Source organism: Rutidosis leptorrhynchoides, chromosome 1 (assembly GCF_046630445.1).
Source record: "Rutidosis leptorrhynchoides isolate AG116_Rl617_1_P2 chromosome 1, CSIRO_AGI_Rlap_v1, whole genome shotgun sequence".
Lineage (NCBI taxonomy): Eukaryota > Viridiplantae > Streptophyta > Magnoliopsida > Asterales > Asteraceae > Rutidosis > Rutidosis leptorrhynchoides.
In genome coordinates, this window is record NC_092333.1 from 89,892,901 (window position 1) to 89,918,570 (window position 25,670).

Below are 25,670 nucleotides of genomic sequence, written 5' to 3' on the forward strand. Positions count from 1 at the left end.
AAGAACGGGACATTTCACCCTTGCCCCATGCTATTTCCGCCACTGATTACGTTTCAGTTTTTAGTTCCGCGTTTCAGTTTTCAGTTTCGCGTTTCAGTTCTTATTTCGCGTTTCAGTTTACAGTTTCTCTTTCAATTTCTAGTTTCGCGTTTCAGTTTCATATTCGCTTTCAGATTCAGTTTCGTATTCCCAGTTTCGTGTTACAGATTTCAGTTTCGCTTTCAGTTTTGAGTTTCGCGTTTCAGTTTCAGTTTCGCTTTTTAGTTTCAATTTCAAGTTTTAGTTTCACGTTCATTTTGTAGTTTCGTGTTTCAGTTTTGCGATCAAGTTTTCAGTTTCACGTTTCAATTTCGGGTTTTAAAAATTTTATTTTCAGTTTCGTGTTCTAGTTTTCAGTTCGTGTTTTAGTTTCTGTTCATGCATATTTTTTCCAAGGGAAGACCTAAACACGAACATCAATGCGAAATGGTTTTTTTAGGCGTCAACGTCGTTGATCTCCGGTCCGGTTACCGTGAATAACCCGTACCCGAGATGATGATCTCGGGAGGGTGGCCAACGAATTGCCCGCCGGTCGATAGTCGGACCCTATCGACGGCAAAGGGAGAAAAAACCCTACAAGACCCGTAGGTAAAAACCCTAGTGTTGCGATCGTGAAGACGATCGTGGAGAAGATCCGGCTATGACTGCCGCGTGCTTTCATTGAGAGAGTGAGAGGTGAGATTGAATGACCGCATGAGGGTGTATGCGATTGGGAGCGTGTGAACTTGATGTAGGTTTTGCCCCATATTTATAGATGGGAATTAGGGTTACTTGATTTGGGGCCCAAGTTAATTGCGTAGACCCTAATTGGGCAAAATCCTACGTCATCAAGTCCCCCAAGTTCGGTATGATATTTTTGTTAAGTATCGTATCGAACTTCTCATTATGCTACGGAAAATAAGTTCACATGAGCCTGCGCAAACAACTGTGCGTAAACCCGCGAACATATGCGCAAAAAACCGCATGCAGAATGCGTGGGAAACCGCATGAACTAGCATGCGTAAAACCGCATGAAAATTGCGTCTAAAGTCGCGGACAACTGTGTGCAAAGCGTGCGTAACCTGGACAAAAGCGTGTGGACAGTTGCGCAAGCGCGCGAACATCTGCGCTAAATATTCATGTACTTAAACCGCATATAACGAATTAAAAGCTCAATAAGAAAAGACAAACCTTCTCAAACCGAACGATAGACGGTAGAAACACGAGACATAATGCATCGTGCCTCACGGTGGGCGCCAATTGTTCATGCATATTTTTTCCAAGGGAAGACCTACACACGAACATCAATGCGAAATGGTTTTTTTAGGCGTCAACGTCGTTGATCTCCGGTCCGGTTACCGTGAATAACCCGTACCCGAGATGATGATCTCGGGAGGGTGGCCAACGAATTGCCCGCCGGTCGATAGTCGGACCCTATCGACGGCAAAGGGAGAAAAAACCCTACAAGACCCGTAGGTAAAAACCCTAGTGTTGCGATCGTGAAGACGATCGTGGAGAAGATCCGGCTATGACTGCCGCGTGCTTTCATTGAGAGAGTGAGAGGTGAGATCGAATGACCGCATGAGGGTGTATGCGATTGGGAGCGTGTGAACTTGATGTAGGTTTTGCCCCATATTTATAGATGGGAATTAGGGTTACTTGATTTGGGCCCCAAGTTAATTGCGTAGGCCCTAATTGGGCCAAACCCTACGTCATCAGTTTCAACTTTCGTTTCAGTTTCGCATTACAGTTTCATATTAGTCTGTGCGCAAAAAGAAATTAAAAAAAAAAATTGAAAAATGAAATATAGTTCAACGTGGCACAGACAGACCTTTAATATGTAGGGATACTGAAAAAATAAAAAAATAAAAAATTCAAATTTTTTGAATAATTTATAAAAAATATATTTAAAAAAAAAATAAGTTGTTTTGCTGAAGTTCAGTGTGTGTCACGTGGATTTTTTTTTAAATAGTAATTTTTTTCTTTCTGACTACCTACAAACTGAAGTTCAATCTGTGATTTTTTATTTTTTTTTTTATATATATTTATATTTAAACGTATGTGTAGAGAGATAAACATATATTGAAGTTAAATTTTATTTCATTTCCTGTTAACCAAACATGCATGTCTTATTTGGATTCACACGGCATCTGAAATTTCTATTTCCATCAAATTCCAATTCCTTGAATAGATTTCATTTCATAAAAAAACATTTTTTGAACCAAACGAGCCTAAGAAAAAGCCTATTTAACCAAAATATTCAGTTTTGTCACTTACATATATCTTTCAATCATAATATATTTTTAAGCTAACTTTTACCTAAATAACTTGTCATTTTTCATAATTTAGATAGTTTAAATTCGATCATCTTAATTCTTATGGCAAAAGAGCATCGACTATTTTGTATTTAGTTCATTTTGCATTAACAATTGAATAATTGCATTTAGTTAATCAAATTCTATCATAATTTAAACAGATGTCTATAGGAAACACAACTTCAAGGACTCGATTTTTATTATAAAATTACTCTGAATGAAACGGAAATTCCAATTCATCTACAGACACACACGTTCTAATAATGAACATGAAACTTAATCATCCCTAAAAAACCTAATCTAATCATCGAATCTACTACCGACCCATCAAACTTTTAACTAAAAACCACCCATAATAGTTTTAGATACAAACAACCAAATCGAAAACGTAAGAAATTTCATCGTCTAATCGCCAATGCAGTCAGTTTTACCAAATTCCCCTTTGTAAGTTGCTACATTAAACTCACATTGATGTCAGTTGGCTTATTATTCCGAGGCTCCGATGCATTATACGAAGACCAATTATCTCCACGAAACGAAGGCGACGACAGATTTTGTTTAGCAGAATACGCCTCGTTACTCTCAGCTGCTGGTGCTTGTATCGGTACTACTGGAATAGAAACTGGAACTGTAGCCGTAGTTATGTTTTCTGGTTTTTGTTTCTTGTTTTTCTTTTGTTCTTGTTGGACGCTGGTCAAGAAACTTCCTACGATAATCTGATTTATTATCACAAAAACAAGTAAGAAAATTTAAAAAGAAAGAATGATTCAAATGGTCAGGAACTAAGTGTTGAACAATGAAACCCCGCAGGTATAACTTCATTATAGCATGACATTTATAGTATACATAGGAAACTAAGTGTTGAACCATATGTTTGTGTTAGTTGGATCAAGCTCAATGTGGGGTTTAGAGTCCATTAGGGTTTGGATTATATAGATCAGCCCAAGTCCGATTGTGGGCTTGGTCCATTAGGGTTTCTAGAGAATTAGGGTTTCCTATGTATACTATAAATGTCATGCTATAATGAAGTTATACCTACGGGGTTTCATTGTTCAACACTAAGGTTGCGTTTGATAAAACTAAATGATTCATAATCTTAATGATTCAAAGGTTCTGAATAAAGTTGGTGCGGAATGACAATAACATGTTTTATTATATCATTATAAACAAATAAACATAAACATAAACAATATGAATGATAAGAAATTACCTTATTAGCCTTTTGCATGAATAAGAAAACAATATACTTGTTAATATAGTATATTTGATAATGTATAACTTAAAGAGAATATTACCTAAAATCTATGATTAATGGTTAAGAGAGTATATTTATAACAAACGCGATGAATGTTGAATGATTCTGCATTCAACGTTGAACCATTTAGTTAAGAGGTAGTCAAACGCACCCTAAGTAACTAGACAATCATTTATGGATCAAGATATACCTGCACAGGACTGGCAGCCACCAGTAAACCAGCCACGCTGCCGCCAACGACTCGACCGTCAGGGCTTGATAAAGAAACACTCATCCCACCGGATCTATTTCTTATTCCACCACTCTCAGACAGAATAAATGATCCCGCTAATGAAAGTATCTCAAAACGGCCCTTAAAAAACGAGTGGCAAAATGTCAAATTGGATAAATGAAACTCTTTAAATGCCAAAAAAAAACAATGATAAGTTGTCAAAGAGGATTCACCTCATAAGTCAATCTACCACCAGAAGAGTCAGGCTGTCGAAGCGTAACACTGGATATTACACCATTTGCTGAAAGGATGCATATTGCACGAGGTCCTTGTTGGGAGAACGATATAACCTTCATCGACACATCCTAATTAACCGCAACAAAAATTACATAAAAATTATTAACTCGGCGCGAACTATTCAAAAATGATAATCTGAAAAATCCAAATACTTACATCACCTTAATTAATAAAAATACTAAATTTTACCTCTCCTGTGTTAACATTGATGATATGAGGCATAAAATTAGCGCCAACGGAACTAGAAACCCAATCGCCTGACAAAAAAACATTGAAACGTGAATAACATTATTCACATAAGTACAACCTGAATAATTTGATCCGGATAAAAAATACAGTATAACGTCTTTACGATATTTGCATAATGATAACTTGATCAGACCACAAAACAAAAAGTTAAAAGATAGTGAAACCTTAAGCAGATAAATTATCCCCAACATCTATAAAACACATCAAATGTACAAGAAACCCCATAAGTTTAACAGTTAGATAAGAACTTTGAACAAACAAACAAACAAATAAACCCCACACCATCATAAAAGCAAACAACTTCTTATCTTTACAAATATAGAGTGACAATACAACTAATTAAACTGGTTAAAACCCTAAGGTTTTTAGAAAAAAAGATCATTAAAATTTAAAACCTCAGCTTTATCCTCTTCTCTGCTATTTCTTTCATATACATGTATGCATATGTATGTATATCCGAAAAGGTAAGCAACAAAATTAGAATCATCTGTTTTAAGATTCTCCTAATCCACTCACCAACTTCCAAACTCATATAAAGCAAAGAGCTTCTAGAACTATCTTTCAACATCAAGATCTCAAAGTTGAAAGGGTTTAATTTACTTAGGTCCCACTTCAATTCAATCAAAAAGCTTAAAATTGTTTCATCAAATCAAAAAAATCATACATACCCACTTCACATTTAATATAAAGATTAAAACTTTATCAACAAAAACAAATATTTGTTACCTAAAGTTTCCATTTTCTCAAGTGGTTGTGGATGTTGGTATTTTCCGGCGGATTGTGGCCGGATTTTGCCTCTTTTTCCGGTAGAAAAATCGATTACCGGCGGAGCAGCAGATGAAATGGGTTTTGGTGATAAAGCTTTTTTGACTGGGCCATCTGGACCATATTTTCTGGGCCTCCCTCTTTTCTTTTTTTCTGATGATGTTGTGGCGCCGGCCGGCAGTGGCGGCGCCGGGTACGGCGGAGCGGATATAGCAAGCTGATTTGTGATGGATTGAGGAACTGATCCAACGGTGGAGAGCTTTCTTGGGGATTCAGTTGTTGGAGAAATATGGTAGTCTGCAGGTGCATCTGATCCAACTACTGTAATCCCACTGCTATTAGTAGTAGTTTGATTATTATCATTATTCATGTCTTGTACCTCAATAATCAACCAAGCTACAAAATTTACTACTTTTTTTTAACAAATTTGTAATAAAAGATAAAGAAAACTCTTGCAGAAAAAAATTAAAATGAGATTTTTTTTTATAGGTTAATTAGGGCATAAAACCCCAAATCCAGCAAATTAAATGAAAAAGATTAAAACTTGACAGAAGTTAGGATAATTAATATTTTTAATATGTAAATTTGAAGAAATTATGGAGATGAGAATTTTTCTGCATGAAGAAGACGATGAATTTTTATAATAATACAGTAGTTATTATTTATTATTTTATATTTTATATTTATATTTATATTTATATACTAATAATAACAAGAAAACATTTAGATTTTTGAAAAAATATTGGGGTACAGTTTAAGAAGATAAAGATTGAATTTCTTAATGTAAGAAATTTTTTGAGTGTTTATAAGATGTTAAAGCTATTTTGGGTTTTTTTAAGGTGAGTTTATTGGTTGTAGAAATTTTTTGATAACATTTAGCTAGTTTTTTTAAAGATGAAATGAGTATTCAAATATTAAATTAAATAATATTTTTAAATGTTATTGTATTTTTATTTTAAAGAAATTAGTTAATAGTTAACGTCAAAAGGTTTTAGGAAATTTTAAAGAATGGAGTTTTTTTATTATTATAGGAAAAAGGTGATAAAGTGGATATTCTTGTTTTATACTCCATTTATATACGGACTATATGAAAAAGTAAGCTTTCAATATTGCTGAAATTTTTTCAACCTTATTTTACTTTTCTTATTATAATTTTTTTCTGATATTTGTAAGAAAACAGGTATGACAGACAGTCGGGAATGGTTCTTGAATCGTGAAACATTTTCAAATTGAGTATTTCGCTCCTCAGAAGCGTCGGTTTTACACGAAATCCTAATTGAGATAAGACAAGAACGATTTTGTTTCCACGCAAATAGAAATCAAAATCACGTATGAGAGAATTTGTATGTTTCCGTGTGTGTTTAGAATGAATGCAGAAAACTGTTAAAAACCGAATATATAATCAGTTTTTGGTGGTTTTTATTGATTTATTGATGTATAGTGTATTTTTGGGACCCCGGCCAAGGGCCCCTTGGACCCTGCAAGAGGCGCAACCCCTTGACTCTCATAGAAATCTTTCTATTCATATAACATTGAGAGTGATGAGTTTCTCTATTTTTGAGGTGTCGCATTCGAGAAATAACTTATTTTTATTCTATGATAGGAGAAGATTGTCTACATATTACATCACTATAATCCACTTATGTGAATTTTAGCTTTGTTGTTGTTGTTGTTATTGTTGTATTATTAAATTATTTTTATTTAATTATCAACTGTTAAAGGGGAAATTATGGATTTTAGTTGATAAATAGGTTGGAGTCAGGTGAAAAGAAAAGTGAAATTAGGTTGCTAAGGCGTGAAGACAACCATACTTCTTTTTGAAAACATAAACAAATATAAATATAAATATAAATATAAATAAATATTAAATATAAATATTTTTCATCATATTAAAACAATATTTATTACCTTATAAAATGTGTAAGTATAAATATAAGGATTGTTATTTAAATACTAACAAATAAAGATGTGTGAAAACAATTGATATGTTAGAAAATAGAATATTTATATTTAAAGATAATAATTTATAAAAAGGCCATCTTGGTTTCCACCCAAAAACAATGTATCTCAACTTAATAATACTATTAATATTAAATTACTAGTATTCCTTTTACTTTTCATTAGTTATTAGTTATTAGTTATTAGTTATTAGTTATAGGCTTTTTTTCATTGTTTCAAATAACTGTAAAGTTTATAACCAACGAGCTTTAATCAACGACGCAAGAACCTACCAAATTCAAGTATAAAATGAGACCTGACTGTGCTCGAATCTAGAAACGAGAACAAAACACCACTACTACCTAAACCACCCTTATTAGTTGTGATCGTTCCCAACCAAACATAAGAGCACGAGGTGTCTGTGGTCATCTTCAGTGTCAATTTTCAGTGTCTATTTTGGATATTGAGATTGACTGACTGGCTGTTGGGTGAGGGTGTCCACAGTGTTCATTTTCAGTGTCCATTTTTCAGTGTCCAATTATTTTTTTAATTTTTTTAATTTTCTTTTTTTATATCTAAATAATTAAAGACATAAATTTAAACACAAGTAAACAATTATTTAATAAAAAACAAACATTAAAATCCTAAAAAACAAACAATACAAAATCCAAACATGACAAATATTCGATTACATATTCGATTACAAATAAAAACCCCTAATCCGAATCCATTTGTTGCGCCTCTTGAAAGCGCTTCCTCGCCTCGCGTCGGATCATCGCCTTTTGCATCTCAATGATCTCCTCGTCCTCATTGGTCATATTAATCGCCAACGTCCTCATTTTCAACTCCACTTGCTTCTTTTGGTAGTACTTTTTTTTTCTCTTCGGTTACAACGTCATGGTTGATTGCAATTGATTGATGCAACGATTCACGGAATGAGTTCGACGGTGTGGAATCACTACTCTTTTTCCTTGACTTTCTCGGCTTGTCCGGTGGACGTGGCAAACGATCGGGACCTTACATTTCTTGGTTCGGGTTAGGGTTCGAGCTTGCGTTTGTAGTAGTCTCATCATTCAAATCAAGCGGCTCATTCGGCTCATTAGCCGCCACCTCTTCCACGTGTGGTTCCCGTCTCTTATTTCGAGTACCAATTACAACCGGATCCGGATGAAGTCACTTTGGCTTGTTTTGCAAAAAGTTCCACGCCCGATGACTATAGAACCTTTTCCCGGTCTATAGTTTAAACATATCGTCACACCTATCACGAAACATCATATCATTTTCTCCACTCCTTTCATTTTTCATACGATTCACAATACCATTAAACTTGTTGCAATCGGCATTCAACTTTGTCCACTTTGATGACAACGCATCTTTTGTTCGCTCAAAAGGTGGTCTTCGTGTGTGATAGTCGTGCCACACCAATTGCCAAAATGATGCTCCTAAATCATAACAATAATCTAAATCATTAACGATTACCAATAACCTAAATCATAACAATAATCTAAATCATTAACGATTACCAATAACCTAAATCATAACAATAATCTAAATCACTAACGATTACCAATCACCTAAATTATAACAATAATCTAAATCATAAGAATAACCTAAATCATAACAATAATCTAATTAACAATACCAATATTCATAATCATAATCAGTAATCATAATCAGTGTATCATATCATTTTTAACTTGTCATATTCATAATCAATAATCATAATCATAATCATATCAGTAATAATAATAATATAGTTTTGAATGATACTCGTCCGTGCATTTCCATCAATTCTGTAACGACCCGGATTTTTTCGCTAATATATATAAGATTAATATTTACATAATTAAATGTTTCCAACATGTTAAGCAATCAAACTCATTAAGACTTGGTTATTTGGAATGAATTTTATACAAACGTTTGGACACCCAGTCTGTCTGACGATTCACAAACGTCATATATCGTAATAATTAATTAAAGGAATATATATTTGGATATATATATTTATGATTTGATTAAATGATATTTAAGTATCTCATTAAGTATAATAACAATGAGTTATATATATAAGATGAGACTACTAACTTAAAGACTTCGAAACAATATACATATATGTAACGATTATCGTTGTAATAGTATTTCACACATATATATATGATATTAGATATGATAATACACCATGTTAACATGTTAACATAACAATTTAACATCTCATTTAAGTGTAATAACAATGGGTCAATTATATTTAACAAGATCGTTAACCTAAAGGTTTCGAAACAACACTTACATGTAACGACTAACGATGACTTAACGACTCAGTTAAATATATATACATGTAATGTATTATGATGTATTTATACACTTTTGAAAGACTTCAAGACACATATCAAAGTACTTCTAGTTAACAAAAATGCTTACAATTACATTCTCATTCATTTTCATCAAAAATTCTACTCGTACATGTATGGTATTGTACTCGTATAATACGCAGCTTCTAGATGTATTTACTATTCATATATACTAATAAAAATCTGCTCCTTAGCAGCCTTAAATGATTAAGGATCATGTGGGAACCATCATTTGTCAACTTGCATGAATTATTTAGCAAGAAAACAAACTTAAGTATCTTTTTTTCTTTATAAAATGTAAAAAAACGTATTCATGAATGCACACCATTTCTTCACTCCATTTTCTCATACTTACACTCCAATATCTCTCTAAAAAATACTCCTAACATCATACTTGATCATCTCCAAGCATTTTCACCATCTTTTAGCTTCAATTACAAGCTTTAATCATCATAAAAACAACCATCTTTCAAGAACACTTTAAGAATCATATCAAGTCTTCATGACTACTTCCAAGCTTTCTAATCCATTCCAAATCATCATCTAAGATCAAGAAACCTTTGTTATTTACAGTAAGTTATCTTTCTTATTCAAGGTAATATTCATATTCAAACTTTGATTCAATTTCTATAACTATAACAATCTTATTTCAAGTGAAAATCTTACTTGAACTTGTTTTCGTGTCATGATTCTACTTCAAGAACTTTCAATCCATCCAAGGATCCTTTGAAGCTAGATCTATTTTTTTCATTTCCAGTAGGTTTATCCAGAAAACTTGAGGTAGTAATGATGTTCATAACATCATTCGATTCATCCATATAAAACTATCTTATTCGAAGAGCTAAACTTGTAATCACTAGAACATAGTTTAGTTAATTCTAAACTTGTTCGCAAACAAAGTTAATCCTTCTAACTTAACTTTTAAAATCAATTAAACACATGTTCTATATCTATATGATATGCTAACTTAATGATTTAAAACCTGTAAACACGAAGAACACCGTAAAACCGGATATACGCCGTCGTAGTACAATCGGGGGCTGTTTTGGTTTGGATAATTAAAAACTATTAAAAACTTTGATTTAAAAGCTATACTTCTGGGAAAATGATTTTTCTTATGAATATGAAACTATATCCAAAAATCATGGTTAAACTCAAAGTGAAAATATGTTTTTCAAAATAGTCATCAAGATGTCGTTCTTTCGACGGAAATGAGTACTTCTTTCAAAAACGACTTGTAACTTATATTTCCGATTATAAACCCATACTTTTTATGTTTAGTTTCATAAAGTTAAGTTCAATATGAAACCGTAGCTGCTTAAATCACTCAATACGGATTTGAAACGAAGAAATGACGGGTAAAACAAAATTGGTAAAAACTACTCATTTTAGCTACGTGAAAATTTGTAAGAAATCTATTCCAACCATAACTTAATCAACTTATATTGTATATTATGTAATCTTGAGATACCATAGACACGTATACAATGTTTCGACCTATCATGTCGACCCATCTATATATATTGCGGAACAACCATAGACACTCTATATGCAAATGTTGGAGTTAGCTATACAGGGTTGAGGTTGATTCCAATATATATATATATATATATATATATATATATATATATATATATATATATATATATATATATATATATATATATATATATATATATATAGTTTGAGTTGTGATCAATACTGAGATATGTATACACTGGGTCGTGGATTGATTCAAGATATATATTAAGTTATTCATGTACGACAAATTATGGACTACTAACATTGGACTGCTAACTGGACAACTAAAATTATCAACACGTAATAAAGAAAATATTGTGAATATATATTGATCATATTTTAATATATGTATATATTGTTATAGGTTCATAAATCAACCCGTGGCCAAGTCTAATTCTCGACGAATTAGTAATCTGTGAAAGTGAGTTATAGTCCCATTTTTACTATCTAAATTATTTTAGGATGAGAATACATGCAAATTTATAAATGTTTTACAAAATAAGCACAAGTTCATGAAACTACATTCTACGACTGTTTTGTTATACCAGATATCTGTACTTATTATTATTATGCTTGGTAACCTAAAAATTAGTGAAAAACACTAATTGACGCGAATCCTAAAGGTAGATCTACGGGCACCAACCACCCCCATTTTCGAATAGTGGAAATGCTTTAGTACTTCGAAGGTTTCTTGTCATACATTTGAATAGTGGAATGTATGATGTCAGATATCTTAAACGCTCTATGTTAAGGTCGATTACCAGGCGACTCATCGTATGAATGATTTTTGCAGTTGTAATGATCCTGCGCATTTGATTAAATGAAATCTTGTGGCTTATTAAATGTTATGATTATTATATAGAAATTAAACCTATGACTCACCAACATTTTTTGTTGACGTTTTAAGCATGTTTATTCTCAGGTGGATATTAAAAATGCTTCCGCTATCGTATGCCAACCCAAGGTCAAGATTTGGAGTCGGCATAATTGTTTATATTGTTTAAACTTGCATTCGGAGTATTTGTTGTAATATATTTGATCATATTGTAATGGGTTGTGTAAAAACTTATTTATTTGAGAAGATTGTCTTTGATAGACAATCTAAATTATATCATTAAGACCTTTATTCAATAATAAAGGTTATGGTTGTTTTTAAAAACGAATGCAAGATTTGAAAAACGTCTCATATAGAGGTCAAAACCTCGCAAAGAAACCAATTAATATGAAACGTTTATAATTAATATGAACGGGGCATTTCAGTTGGTATTCGAGCGTTGGTCTTAGAGAATCAGAAAATTTTTCATTAGTGTGTCTAACTGATTTTTGATGCATTAGTGAGTCTGGACTTCGACCGTAATTATTTTAAAAATGATTGCTTAATATAATTGTTGGAAACATAAGATTATTAACATATAAATATTATAAGATATATCATTCTCTTAACGTGCCTGCTATTATGTGATAGATGACTTCATCTGATCATATAAGCATCTCTAGTGATTCATATTTCATTTACTTATCAAGTGATTCGGAGGCTGAGTCAAAGCGTACGACTTATGAACCAACGGAAAAGTTAACTTTTGGTGCTACCATTAAAGTGGAAAATTGTTGGGAAAATTGGGAAGATTCACAATTGCCAGTAGAGATTCCAGAAGAGGATCCAGAAGAAGATACCGAAGAGGAACCCGAAGAAGAGGATCCTGAAGAAGTTGTGGAAATTACCGAACCACAAAGTGATTTGGGAAAATATTTGGCTGTTATACCCGATCCCAAACCCGATGAACCTATTATGACCCAAAATGTTTGTGATCATCCACCTGAACCACCTAAGAGACCAGTTTATAAAATGACCGCTCGTATAACGACTGTTGGTTTTGCCCCCAAACAATTAGCCGAAAGAACCAATTGGGAGGAATTGGAAAAAGAACTATCCAAACGAAAATCCAAACGTTTGGCCGAGAAAGAAACAACGTCAACATCTAAGAAATCTCACTGTTCTTGAACCATCGGCAGCTATCCTGTATTCCATGCATTGTATAATATGTATTATATTGTGTGTTTAAGTTTGTAAAAAAATTCGCAATGTAATTTTCCTTATGATTGTATAATAATAAGAATAAGCATAGAAGGTTTATTATTATTATTACAACTTATTATTACGTAGTAACGTAATAATTTACCATAGTTTTTCATATTAGAATTTTAGTAGTTAATTTGTGTGTTAGCTGCTAAGTATGAACATTATTATAGTTATAAAACGCTAATATGAAGAAAAAGCTTTTATAATAATAAGTTCATATTAAGCTACAAAATACTTTTTTGGCTACTTCTAAAATTCTATATGATTAACTCAGTCGGCTATTTTTGAAGGAAATGGCTCCTCCAGCTACTAGACAACAACAATTGAACACAGAAGAACTTCAAGCTTTCGCTGCAAATATGGCTGCAGTGGTGAATGCAATGAACAACAATAACCAATCGGGTTCCAGCAGTGGAGGAAACAATGGCAACCGGGTAGGATGTTCCTACAAAGCTTTTATGGCCTGCAAACCCAATGAGTTTGAAGGAACTGAAGGACCCGTTGGACTAAAGCGGTGGACAGAGAAGGTTGAAGCCGTGTTCGCAATCAGCAACTGCGCAGAAGAGGATAAAGCTAAATATGCCACACATACTTTCAGGGGTACTGCTTTGACATGGTGGAATACCTACATGGATTACGTAGGACAGAATACCGCCTACGCACTTCCATGGTCCGCTTTCAAGCACATGATAACGGAAGAGTACCGTCCCAGAACCGAAATCAACAAGCTCAAGACAGAGCTTAAAGCACTGACAACCCAAGGGTTAGATGTCACTACCTACGAGCGACGTTTCAATGAACTGGCTTTAATGTGTCCTGGAGCATTTGAGGACGAAGAAGCAAAAATTGAAGCATTCATAAAAGGGATGTCGGAACGAATCCAAGAGCATGTAGGTGCTAACGATCCTGCAACAATGCAGAAAGCGAGCCGTATAGCCCACAAATTGATAGGCCAAATTATAGGAAGGATAAAGAAAGAAGCGGTCGAGGAGGCCATAATGAAACAGGGAAAAAGAAAGTGGGAGGAAAGCAGTGATCAGGGTCACCAGTACAACAACAACAATCAAAACAACAACTACAACAACAATCACAACCACCCCAATAACAACAACAACCGCAACAACAACCGCAACAATAACCGTAACAACCATCCCAATAATAATAACAACAACAACAATCTCAATCACAACAATAACAACAACAAACGACTCAACAACAATAACCCTAACAACAACAACAACAACAACGACAACAAAAGGCAAAGAACTATATGCCCCAGGTGTGATACGTTTCATCCGGAATGGTTTTGTAGAGAATTATGTACCAAGTGTAATAGGAATGGCCATATTGTGGCAAAGTGTGAAGTCTACAGACCAAATAGAAACAAAGGAGTAAATAATGCCGGAACAAATAATAACGGCGTTGTTTGCTATGGATGTGGAAAACCGGGCCATACCATAAAACAGTGCAGGAATGGAAATAGGCAAGGCCGTGGGAGAGCCTTCAACATTAATGGGGAGAAAGCACAAGAAGACCCGGAGCTTGTTACGGGTACGTTTCTTATCAACAATACACATGCTTATGTTTTATTTGATTCGGGTGTCGATAGAAGTTATATGAGTAGAGAATTTTGTGCCAAATTAAATTGCCCGTTAACGCCTTTGGATAAAAAGTGTATAGTTGAAGTAGCAAACGGTAAACTAATTAAGGTTGATAAAATTTGCCGAAGTCGAAAAATTAGTTTAGTTAGCGAAACGTTTACAATTGATTTGATACCGGTGGAATTGGGAAGCTTCGACGTAATTATTGGAATGGACTGGATGTCCAAGGTGAAAGCCGAAGTTGTTTGTCATGAGAAGGCGATTCACATTCCGAGAGAAAACGGGTTACCCTTAATGGTGTACGGAGAAAAGGGTAATGCCAAATGAAATCTTATTAGTAGTTTGAAGGCGCGTAAACTAATAAGAAAAGGTTGTAGATGTGGTAGCGTGGGGGTACGTGATAGTACTATATTTTACTACGAAATACGTTACAATTTACACAAGTTTTAATTATTTATTTACAAATGGGATATACCTAAACCTTGCTACAACACTATAGGCAGTGTACTTAATCGTACAGTAGTGTACTTTTTAGTAAGTCCGGTTCGTTCCACAGGGAGCGGGCTTATTGCACACTATATTTTTAAACAATTATATTTGTACAAAATATATTATATTAATAATATATAAAAGGGGGTTTACCGTTTAATGACCGGTTTGTCGATTTTATATTTTAAGCGAAGCGTAAAGTAAATGACGATATTTAACCAATATAAAATAAATAACAATAATTAAAATGACAATAAATAAAAGTACGAGGAAATATGAAATAAAATATATTATGCTTATTTAAACTTCCGTAACTATGATGTTTGACGTTTTGATTTTAATTTATTGTCCTGGGTTAATTGTCCTTTGTCCTGGATGTATTTGAAACCTATCTGGTTTTTGTCCACAATAGTTCATCGATCATAATTATAAAATGCTCGGCAAATTTAACCTTATGCCCGAAGTCAAATATTCCAACTAACTGAGGATTCGAACTGTAACAAGGTCTTAATACTTTATTTAATGAATACACCAGGTTATCGACTGTGTGTAATCCAAGGTTTTAATACTTTGTTAACAATTACACCAATTACCCTTGAATGTAATCTACCCCTGTTTTAATGAGTCCATTGACTATTAATCCATCCCCGTGTCCGGTCAAATGAACAATTATTAGTATTTATAGATATCCCGCCCATCGTGTCCGATCGAGCGTATGTGGTTATTTATATCTACGTCAAATTGTAAATCTCTATATTAATTTAATGAGGTATCATTTAGTTAATATAAATCCCATTAATAGCCCATAGTCTAATTTCCACAAGTGTCGTTCTTTTGTCCAAACCCCAATTATGGTACAAAGCCCAATTACCCCGTCTTTAATATTTAGTCCAACATCATGATTACTTTGGCTCAAATAAGCATAATAATAACTTAAGTACGAGACATTAATTTAAAAAGGAGAACATAGCTTACATTGATTATTTATCGCGTAGCAGTACACGGACAGAGCTCCGACTTTAAAACCCGTAAAAATAACTTTTACATAACCCAAACTAATCTAATATAACACTAATCTATACTATATATATATATATATATATATATATATTTATTATATATTTATTTATTTATTATCTTACGGAGTATTATTATTATTATGTTCTTTTACTCGGCCAAATGCTCGAGCCTTTTATAGGCATTTCTGAAATCTTGTGCTCCGCGAATCACGATAGAAAAAGGCTGGGATCTCCGCGAGTCGCGGAGATCGTGAATACAGCTCATCCAAGTTTGGAACTTTGCTTTGCCGACATATTATTTATATAATTATAATATTTAAATAATTAATATAATTATTTAAATATTATATTATATTCTCGTGCATAGTTGACTCGTAATTTTTAGTTCGTTGCGTCGAGCGTTGAGAGTTGACTCATGTCCTGGTTCCGGATTTTCAAACGTCCTTTCGTACTATTTTATATCGTGCACTTTACGTTTCGCGATTTGTAATTTGCACAAAAATTTTTCTCCTTAAATTTCAAAATCCGTGCGAGTCTTTTACTCACTTTTTAGTGGCACTTTTAAGTGTACTATGGCTTTAGTGGCACTTTTTCTTCAATTCTTTAATCTTCGTGCTTCGTCTTCACATTTATTTATTTAAACAATTACAATGAAAATATAATACAATTACATATAAAAATCTATTATTTAGGAGGGATATTGCTATGAAATATATGTTCCTTTTTAGCCTTATCAAATATCCCCACACTTAAACGTTGCTTGTCCTCAAGCAATACAGAACTTGAAATTAAATCACACGAATCACTTCTTTATTCTTCACACTTTATACATCAGTGATTTTGATACGGCGGTATAAACAATGATAGTAACGATGTGGTTTATAGTCCCACATGACTATAAAAATTTAGATCCTTTAAGGAAATTGGATCTTTATGAAAACATTTGATCTTTTTTTTTTTTTTTTTTTTAAATTTCATTCTAGCTTTTACCCTAGATAAGTTTTCTGATTTGACCCACCATCGGTGTTGCAAAATATATTTGTGGATCAATATTTTGGCTAAAAACATTTAGGTTCGTGTAATCCACTGCTATCCCTGTATCGGAAAGCACACATCCAGTTTACTTGTTCCGTATATTACCTTTCGGCAAACTACCGTTCGGTTGTAAAGGAAAGCGATGAACAAGCAACTGTTAAGGCAATGTCTAATGACATGCATTTGATTATGGTCCAAAAACGTGTCGGATGCTATTACTATCCTTTGTAGGAGCAATAGTAAAGATCATCCTATGATTTTTCAGTCTGGCACAAGGTCCTGTCTCCGACCATGCTATGCAACCACCGTTCTTACGGTTGACACCTGATTTGGTTCAGGTGACCTAATGAATTCCAGGTGAATTCCTAGGATTTTACGTTCAATGGTAATGAACGCATTGAAAATAGGTTTTCAGAAAACAAATCGGTTTGTAATTTTGATCAAAATATTTTCTCGTTCAAGCTCGAGTTTAGATATCATTGAATTCCATGAGTTTGTAATTCTCAATCTTTAAGGTCAATCTCAAGGATTGAGTAATATCAGTCTTAAAAGCTGATTTTTAATATTTAAGGAGATTATCCTTTCTGGGGGTCTGATTCATTAGTCTTATCAAGCTAATTTGCACGGTGCCCTCCCTATTTTACGAGACAGATCCTCTCATGGTTAGGATAAGTCTGACCACTTGGCGACCCTGTTTGATGCTGAGGTCCGTGGATTTCCTGCTGATTTTAGTGATGACTTTTCTAGATTTTTCATCAACCTACAGTTGGTCTGGACGACAACTTCTTGACCTAAATCAAGACGCGCGTGTCTTTTTCGGAAGACTTTACTTCCTTTTAATGATGGAATTGATTCATCGTGTAGATCCATCTTTTCTTTTCTTTCATCGGGTAAAATAGTTAATTTAGTCCAAAACAAAAGCACCTGCAATAAACTTTACAGAAACATGTGCTAGATAGTTTTTAATTGAATAACTAGGTACATTCTCCCCACACTTAGCTTCTTTCTTTGCCTTTTTATTCTCCTTTATTCCATTTTAAATGAATTCAAGCGTTTTAGGGTGTTTCTCAATTTATGTCCTTTTCGAGGTAACGATAATTTCGGTATTAACACCTGGTTTTCACCATTCATAAATATATATAAACATGATTTTGAATTCATTTAGTTGAAAATTTTTCAAATTTTCATAAAATTTAGAAAATAAACCAAGTATAAACCCGAGAGAATTTATAACCCTTCCCCACACTTGAGATCATGCAATGCCCTCATTTGCATGAAATCAGACTCTAATTGTAAATTCATGAGGGTGATTAGTGTAGAAAAGTGATTGAAAATACCCAGTTTGTAATTACAAAGCTCGTCGAATGATAGATGGCGCGCCTCACCGTTCATTCCTTCTTTTGTTATTTCACACATGTTTTTCTTCAAAAACGGTTGCTTTTGTGAACTGTTTGCTAATATTTGAATATACATATTTTACCCTAAATTATCATGCATTTTTATTAACGAGTTATGCACTAACCCGAACCCCTAATTTAACGTTAAGTGGGGTTAGACTTCCCCACACTTAGCTGACGACATGTGAAGTCGATAGAATAAGTTCCACGAATTAAAATAGTGAGCCAGTTATTTACATCTCGGGTGGTATAAAATATATCAATGGGTTTAAAGTTTAGACCCACCAGATCGTCACTACTTAATTCTTTTTTAAGTGTAGCTTTTAGTAAATGGATATGTCTATTTTCTGGTTCTTGGTCAAATGGATCGATATACACCGACATACATATTATAGGGTGGACAATTTCTAACGTTTCCTTCCTTTTATTCTCGAGATCAAAGTTTTCACCTCTATTACCCAATTGGGTGAAATCCGAGGTGTCATTATCTATTACAGCTCGTAGTTCATCTTCGGTAGATGACTCGTCTATTGAGAATATTGGGTTGGAAGGTTGTTGAATAGTGAATTTCAGGATCGAAGTAAATTCTTCTTCATTAACGGTCCTTATCAGTCCTCCATTTTGGTCTCGGGGGTAAAATTTTCAACGTTATCGTTTTCCCAAGAGTACCAATTTGTCACCCTTACTTCTTCTTCTTCATCCATTGATGGATCGTTGATTTCGTCGGTAGAGTCTAATGTGTCGATATGTTGTGAAATTGGTAAAGCTGAATAAAAAGTATCATTGGGATAGTTGGTGATTTCGGAGCTCTCGAATTCATCAAAATTCGATGATATGAGATTTTCTTGCACAATACTCCTCAGATTAACAGGTATGTAGTCTGATAGAGTTTTAGCTTGCCGGTTTACAAACTCTCTCATTTGTTCATTTTGAGCATTGAGTTCTTCGAGTTTGATTTTCATATTGTCTAATAAATTTTCAGACACGTAATTTTCCTCGTCTACTGGTTGTTGAGTTTGGATATATTCTTGAAAATAATCCCAATTTGAATTGTATTCTTCGTAATCGTTCCATTCAGGTTCCGTGGGTGCGTAATTTTCCATAGGAACGTAATAGTAACATTCCCATGTTGAGTGATAATCTTCACAAATTTCACAACCAGTTATTGTTTCGTCATTCGTGATCCAAGATTGACCGAACAAATTGTCATCAACACCCGTTTGAGAGTATTGATTAAATTGATTTTGGATATCAAAAAGAGTTTCCATAGCCTTGTTTTCAAAATTTTCCATTTTATTGCGATGGCCAAATTTTAGCTACAATGTGGTGCATTTACTAATTATCCTATTAGTTATAAAAACAGGAAAAACTTATATAAGTTGTCCAATTAATAGACTTTTCTGCTTTTGCCCACGTTTCGAATAGCCAAAAGATGCAGCAGGGAGCCAGAACTCTTTAAATCAGAAGCTCACAACTCAGCCACTAACAAATCCAACTATTACTACGAAGCAGAAAATTGTCAACGTCCATTAATTTAACCACTTAAATAATTTTTCTTTCCGTTTGAGATATTAGATAAGAAATAGAGAAAATTTCTAAGTCCTAAAAAAAAAACTAAAGCGTCGAGAAATAAGAAAGAAAAAGAAGTGCGTCGAAAAATATCGAAAAATAAAAGTGTCGAAAAATAATAGGCGTCGAAAAATAAAAATAAGAAAGTAGCGCTTCGAAACTTAAAAAGGAATTAAATACTAAGAATTAAAAGTTGCGTCTAAAAATATTAAAGCTTAAAAGAAAAACTATATCCCAAATGGTAATAACTTAAAAAGGTACTAAAATATAAAAACGGCGTCGCAAAATTCTAAAGCACCTAAATCTCAGTCTAAAGAAAAAGCTCTTAAGGGATTTTATGACAAAGCCTAAAAATCTAGAAATAAAAATAACTACGGCAAAAACTATGACTTAAAACTAAGTACGAGCGATAAAATACAAATATTACGCTAAAACAAATAAAAAGATACAAATTATAAAAATAATCTTAAAGTTGTAAAAAGTACAATTTTTATAAAAATATTATTTTTATATTTTTATTTTATAAAAGTATTAATTTATATATAAATAAAACTAATTAAAATTTAAAATACAATTTAATTAAAAATTAAAACTAATTATATTAAACTAATAAAGTAATTAGGGTTTAAAAATAATAATAAATAATATTACTCCATAATTAAAGCAAAAATAGGGTTTCTGTCAGCGCGTCAAAGCAGCTCCGCGAGTTGCGGCGTTTTAAGCCTGCAAACTCCGCGAGTCGTGGAGTTTGCATTTTCGGTTTTTTTTTTACTTAAGTTTTATATTGTTTTTCTAAAAATATATATATTTATACAAAACTAAATTAAAAATATAGAGTTTCGCCGACTTCCCCGGCAGCGGCGCCAAAAACTTGATGTGGTAGCGTGGGGGTACGTGGTAGTACTATATTTTACTACGAAATACGTTACAATTTACACAAGTTTTAATTATTTATTTACAAATGGGATATACCTAAACCTTGCTATAACACTATAGGCAGTGTACCTAATCGTACAGTAGTGTAGTTTTTAGTAAGTCCGGTTCGTTCCACAGGGAGCGGGCTTATTGCACACTATATTTTTAAACAATTATATTTGTACAAAATATATTATATTAATAATATATAAAAGGGGGTTTACCGTTTAATGACCGGTATGTCGATTTTATATTTTAAGCGAAGCGTAAAGTAAATGACGATATTTAACCAATATAAAATAAATAACAATAATTAAAATGATAATAAATAAAAGTACGAGGAAATATGAAATAAAATATATTATGCTTATTTAAACTTCCGTAACTATGATGTTTGACGTTTTGATTTTAATTTATTGTCCTGGGTTAATTGTCCTTTGTCCTGGATGTATTTGAAACCTATCTGGTTTTTGTCCACAATAGTTCATCGATCATAATTATAAAATGCTCGGCAAATTTAACCTTATGCCCGAAGTCAAATATTCCAACTAACTGGGGATTTGAACTGTAACAAGGTCTTAATACTTTATTTAATGAATACACCAGGTTATCGACTGTGTGTAATCCAAGGTTTTAATACTTTGTTAACAATTACACCAATTACCCTTGAATGTAATCCACCCCTGTTTTAATGAGTCCATTGACTATTAATCCATCCTCGTGTCCGGTCAAATGAACAATTATTAGTATTTATAGATATCCCGCCCATCGTGTCCGATCGAGCGTATGTGGTTATTTATATCTACGTCAAATTGTAAATCTCTATATTAATTTAATGAGGTATCATTTAGTTAATATAAATCCCATTAATAGCCCATAGTCTAATTTCCACAAGTGTCGTTCTTTTGTCCAAACCCCAATTATGGTACAAAGCCCAATTACCCCGTCTTTAATATTTAGTCCAACATCATGATTACTTTGGCTCAAATAAGCATAATAATAACTTAAGTACGAGACATTAATTTAAAAAGGAGAACATAGCTTACATTGATTATTTATCGCGTAGTAGTACACGGACAGAGCTCCGACTTTAAAACCCGTAAAAATAACTTTTACATAACCCAAACTAATCTAATATAACACTAATCTATACTATATATATATATATATATATATATATATATATATATATATATATATATATATATATATATATATATATATACATATATATATATATATATTATATATTTATTTATTTATTATCTTACGGAGTATTATTATTATTATGTTCTTTTACTCGGCCAAATGCTCGAGCCTTTTATAGGCATTTCTGAAATCTTGTGCTCCGCGAGTCGCGATAGAAAAAGGCTGGGATCTCCGCGAGTCGCGGAGATCGTGAATACAGCTCATCCAAGTTTAGAACTTTGCTTTGCCGACATATTATTTATATAATTATAATATTTAAATAATTAATATAATTATTTAAATATTATATTATATTCTCGTGCATAGTTGACTCGTAATTTTTAGTTCGTTGCGTCGAGCGTTGAGAGTTGACTCATGTCCTGGTTCCGGATTTTCAAACGTCCTTTCGTACTATTTTATATCGTGCACTTTACGTTTCGCGATTTGTAATTTGCACAAAAATTGTTCTCCTTAAATTTCAAAATTCGTGCGAGTCTTTTACTCACTTTTTAGTGGCACTTTTAAGTGTACTATGGCTTTAGTGGCACTTTTTCTTCAATTCTTTAATCTTCGTGCTTCGTCTTCACATTTATTTATTTAAACAATTACAATGAAAATATAATACAATTACATATAAAAATCTATTATTTAGGAGGGATATTGCTATGAAATATATGTTTCTTTTTAGCCTTATCAGTTGCTATGCCATACTAGCACACGTCGAGAAGGTTGAAAAAGAAGAAAAGAAAATCGATGACGTTCCCGTTGCAAGAGAATTTCCTGAGGTGTTTCCGGATGAATTACCAGGACTACCTCCACACCGATACGTTGAATTTCAAATAGATCTTGTACCAGGAGCCGCACCAATAGCTCGTGCTCCATATAGACTTGCGCCCACCGAAATGAAAGAATTACAAAGTCAGCTACAAGAATTATTAGAACGTGGTTTTATCCGACCGAGTACGTCACCATGGGGAGCTCCAATTTTGTTCGTTAAAAAGAAAGATGGGTCTTTTCGCATGTGTATCGATTACCGTGAGCTGAACAAAGTAACCATCAAAAACCGATACCCGTTACCCCGAATCGACGACCTATTTGATCAACTCCAAGGTTCGAGCGTATACTCCAAAATCGACTTAAGGTCGGGTTATCATCAACTGAGGGTTAAAGAAGTTGATATACCAAAAACAGCCTTCAGAACTCGTTATGGCCATTACGAATTCATGGTTATGCCATTCGGTCTAACCAATGCACCCGCAGTTTTCATGGACCTCATGCACCGAGTATGTAGTCCATATTTAGATAAGTTTGTTATTGTTTTTATTGATGACATCCTTATTTATTCGAAGAATAACCAAGAACACGAACAACACTTGAGACTTGTGTTAGAGTTGTTAAGAAAAGAGCAACTTTATGCTAAGTTCTCTAAATGTGCTTTTTGGTTAAATGAAGTACAATTTCTTGGTCACGTAGTCAGTAGTAATGGAATCAAAGTTGATCCCGCCAAGATCGAATCCATTAAAAATTGGGAAACCCCGAAAACTCCAACGCAAATACGTCAATTTTTGGGTTTAGCTGGTTATTATAGGAGATTTATTCAAGATTTCTCCCGAATAGCCAAACCTTTAACTGCCTTGACACATAAGGGGAAGAAGTATGAATGGACTTCCGAACAAGAGGGTGCCTTCCAATTGTTGAAAAAGAAGTTGACTACGGCACCTATTTTATCGTTACCTGACGGAATGGAAGATTTCGTTATCTACTGCGACGTATCAAGAATAGGTTTTGGGTGTGTTCTTATGCAACGGAAGAAGGTGATTGCATATGCTTCTCGACAACTCAAAATTCATGAACAAAACTACACCACACACGATCTGGAATTGGGCGCTATTGTTTTTGCATTAAAGATGTGGAGGCATTATCTATATGGGGTCAAGTTTATCGTATACACCGACCACAAGAGTCTCCAACATATTTTAAATCAAAAGCAACTAAACATGAGGCAGCGTAGATGGGTTGAGCTGCTAAATGATTATGATTGTGAAATCCGTTACCACCCGGGGAAAGCAAATGTGGTAGCCGATGCCTTGAGTCGAAAGGAAAGAGAACCTATTCGAGTAAAAGCTATGAACATGATTATTCATACTAATCTTACTACTCGAATAAAAGAGGCACAACATGAGGTTTTGAAGGAAGGAATTTTTGGAAGGGAAATACCCAAAGGATTAGAAAAACAACTTAATATTCGGAAAGACGGAACCAGGTATTTAGCTGAAAGAATTTGGGTACCAAAGAATGGGGATTTGAGGAAAGTGGTACTAGATGAAGCACATAAAACCAGGTATTCAATACATCCCGGAGAGGGAAAAATGTACCAAGTCCTCAAGAGAAACTTTTGGTGGCCAGGAATGAAGGACGATATAGCCACATATGTAGGAACATGTTTGACTTGTTCTAAAGTCAAAGCTGAGCATCAGAAACCATCGGGTCTACTCCAACAACCTGAAATCCCAGAATGGAAATGGGAAAACATTACCATGGATTTCATTGCTAAGTTACCAAGAACCGCAGGTGGTTATGATATGATTTGGGTAATAGTCGATCGTCTTACTAAGTCAGCACACTTTCTGCCAATAAAAGAAGAGGATGGTATAGAGAAATTAGCACGATTATACCTGAAATAAGTTGTTTCTAGACATGGTATATCAATCTCTATTATCTCTGATCGTGATAGCAGATTTACTTCCAGATTCTGGCAGACATTACACGAAGCGTTGGGAACTCATCTAGATTTAAGTACTGCCTATCATCCACAAACTGATGGGCAGAGTGAAAGGACGATTCAGACACTCGAAGACATGCTACGAGCATGTGTTATTGATTTTGGAAGCAGTTGGGATCGACATCTACCGTTAGCTGAGTTTTCCTACAACAACAGCTACCATTCTAGTATTGAGGCGGCACCATTCGAGGCACTTTATGGGAGGAAGTGCAGGTCTCTGATTTGTTGGAGTGATGTGGGGGAAAAATAGATTACAGGTCCGGAAATTATCCAGGAAACTACCGACAAGGTCATTCAGATTCAGCAACGATTGAAAACAGCCCGGAGTCAGCAAAAGAGCTACGCGAATATTAGAAGGAAACCTTTAGAGTTTTACGAGGGTGATATGGTTATGCTTAAGGTATCACCTTGGAAAGAGGTTATTCATTTTGGAAAGCGAGGGAAAATGAGCCCAAGATACATTGGACCATTCAAGATTGAAAAACGTATTGGGCCAGTGGCCTATCGACTTGAGCTACCTCCACAATTAGAAAAGATTCATAACACCTTTCATGTTTCAAACCTGAAGAAATGCCTAGCTACTGAAGATCTCATTATTCCTTTAGACGAGATTAAAATTGACGAGAAACTAAATTTCGTCGAAGAACCCGTCGAAATTATGGATCGTGAGGTCAAACG

General features: G+C 33.8%; 1 protein-coding gene across 1 annotated transcript; it reads right to left on the reverse strand.

Annotated features, from left to right (window-relative positions):
* Positions 1-2,622: 2,622 nt before the first annotated feature.
* On the reverse strand, positions 2,623-5,524 carry LOC139862839 (AT-hook motif nuclear-localized protein 1-like). Its single transcript, XM_071851473.1, has 5 exons — positions 5,072-5,524; positions 4,286-4,353; positions 4,033-4,164; positions 3,779-3,940; positions 2,623-3,049 (listed from the first exon to the last, which is right to left on the reverse strand). The coding sequence occupies exons 1-5, from the start codon at positions 5,478-5,480 to the stop codon at positions 2,786-2,788; spliced, it is 1,035 nt and encodes a 344-aa protein (XP_071707574.1). The 5' UTR covers positions 5,481-5,524; the 3' UTR covers positions 2,623-2,785.
* Between the last annotated feature and the right edge of the window lie 20,146 nt (positions 5,525-25,670).

Excerpts from the sequence above, each read along its gene's own strand:
- LOC139862839 (XM_071851473.1), bottom strand. The coding sequence starts at position 5,480 with ATGAATAATGATAATAATCAAACTACTACTAATAGCAGTGGGATTACA. Across the intron at positions 4,354-5,071 it reads TGAGAAAATGGAAACTTTAG|GCGATTGGGTTTCTAGTTCC; the intron begins GTAACAAATATT and ends TTTTTTTGTCAG. Across the intron at positions 4,165-4,285 it reads TCAATGTTAACACAGGAGAG|GATGTGTCGATGAAGGTTAT; the intron begins GTAAAATTTAGT and ends GCGGTTAATTAG.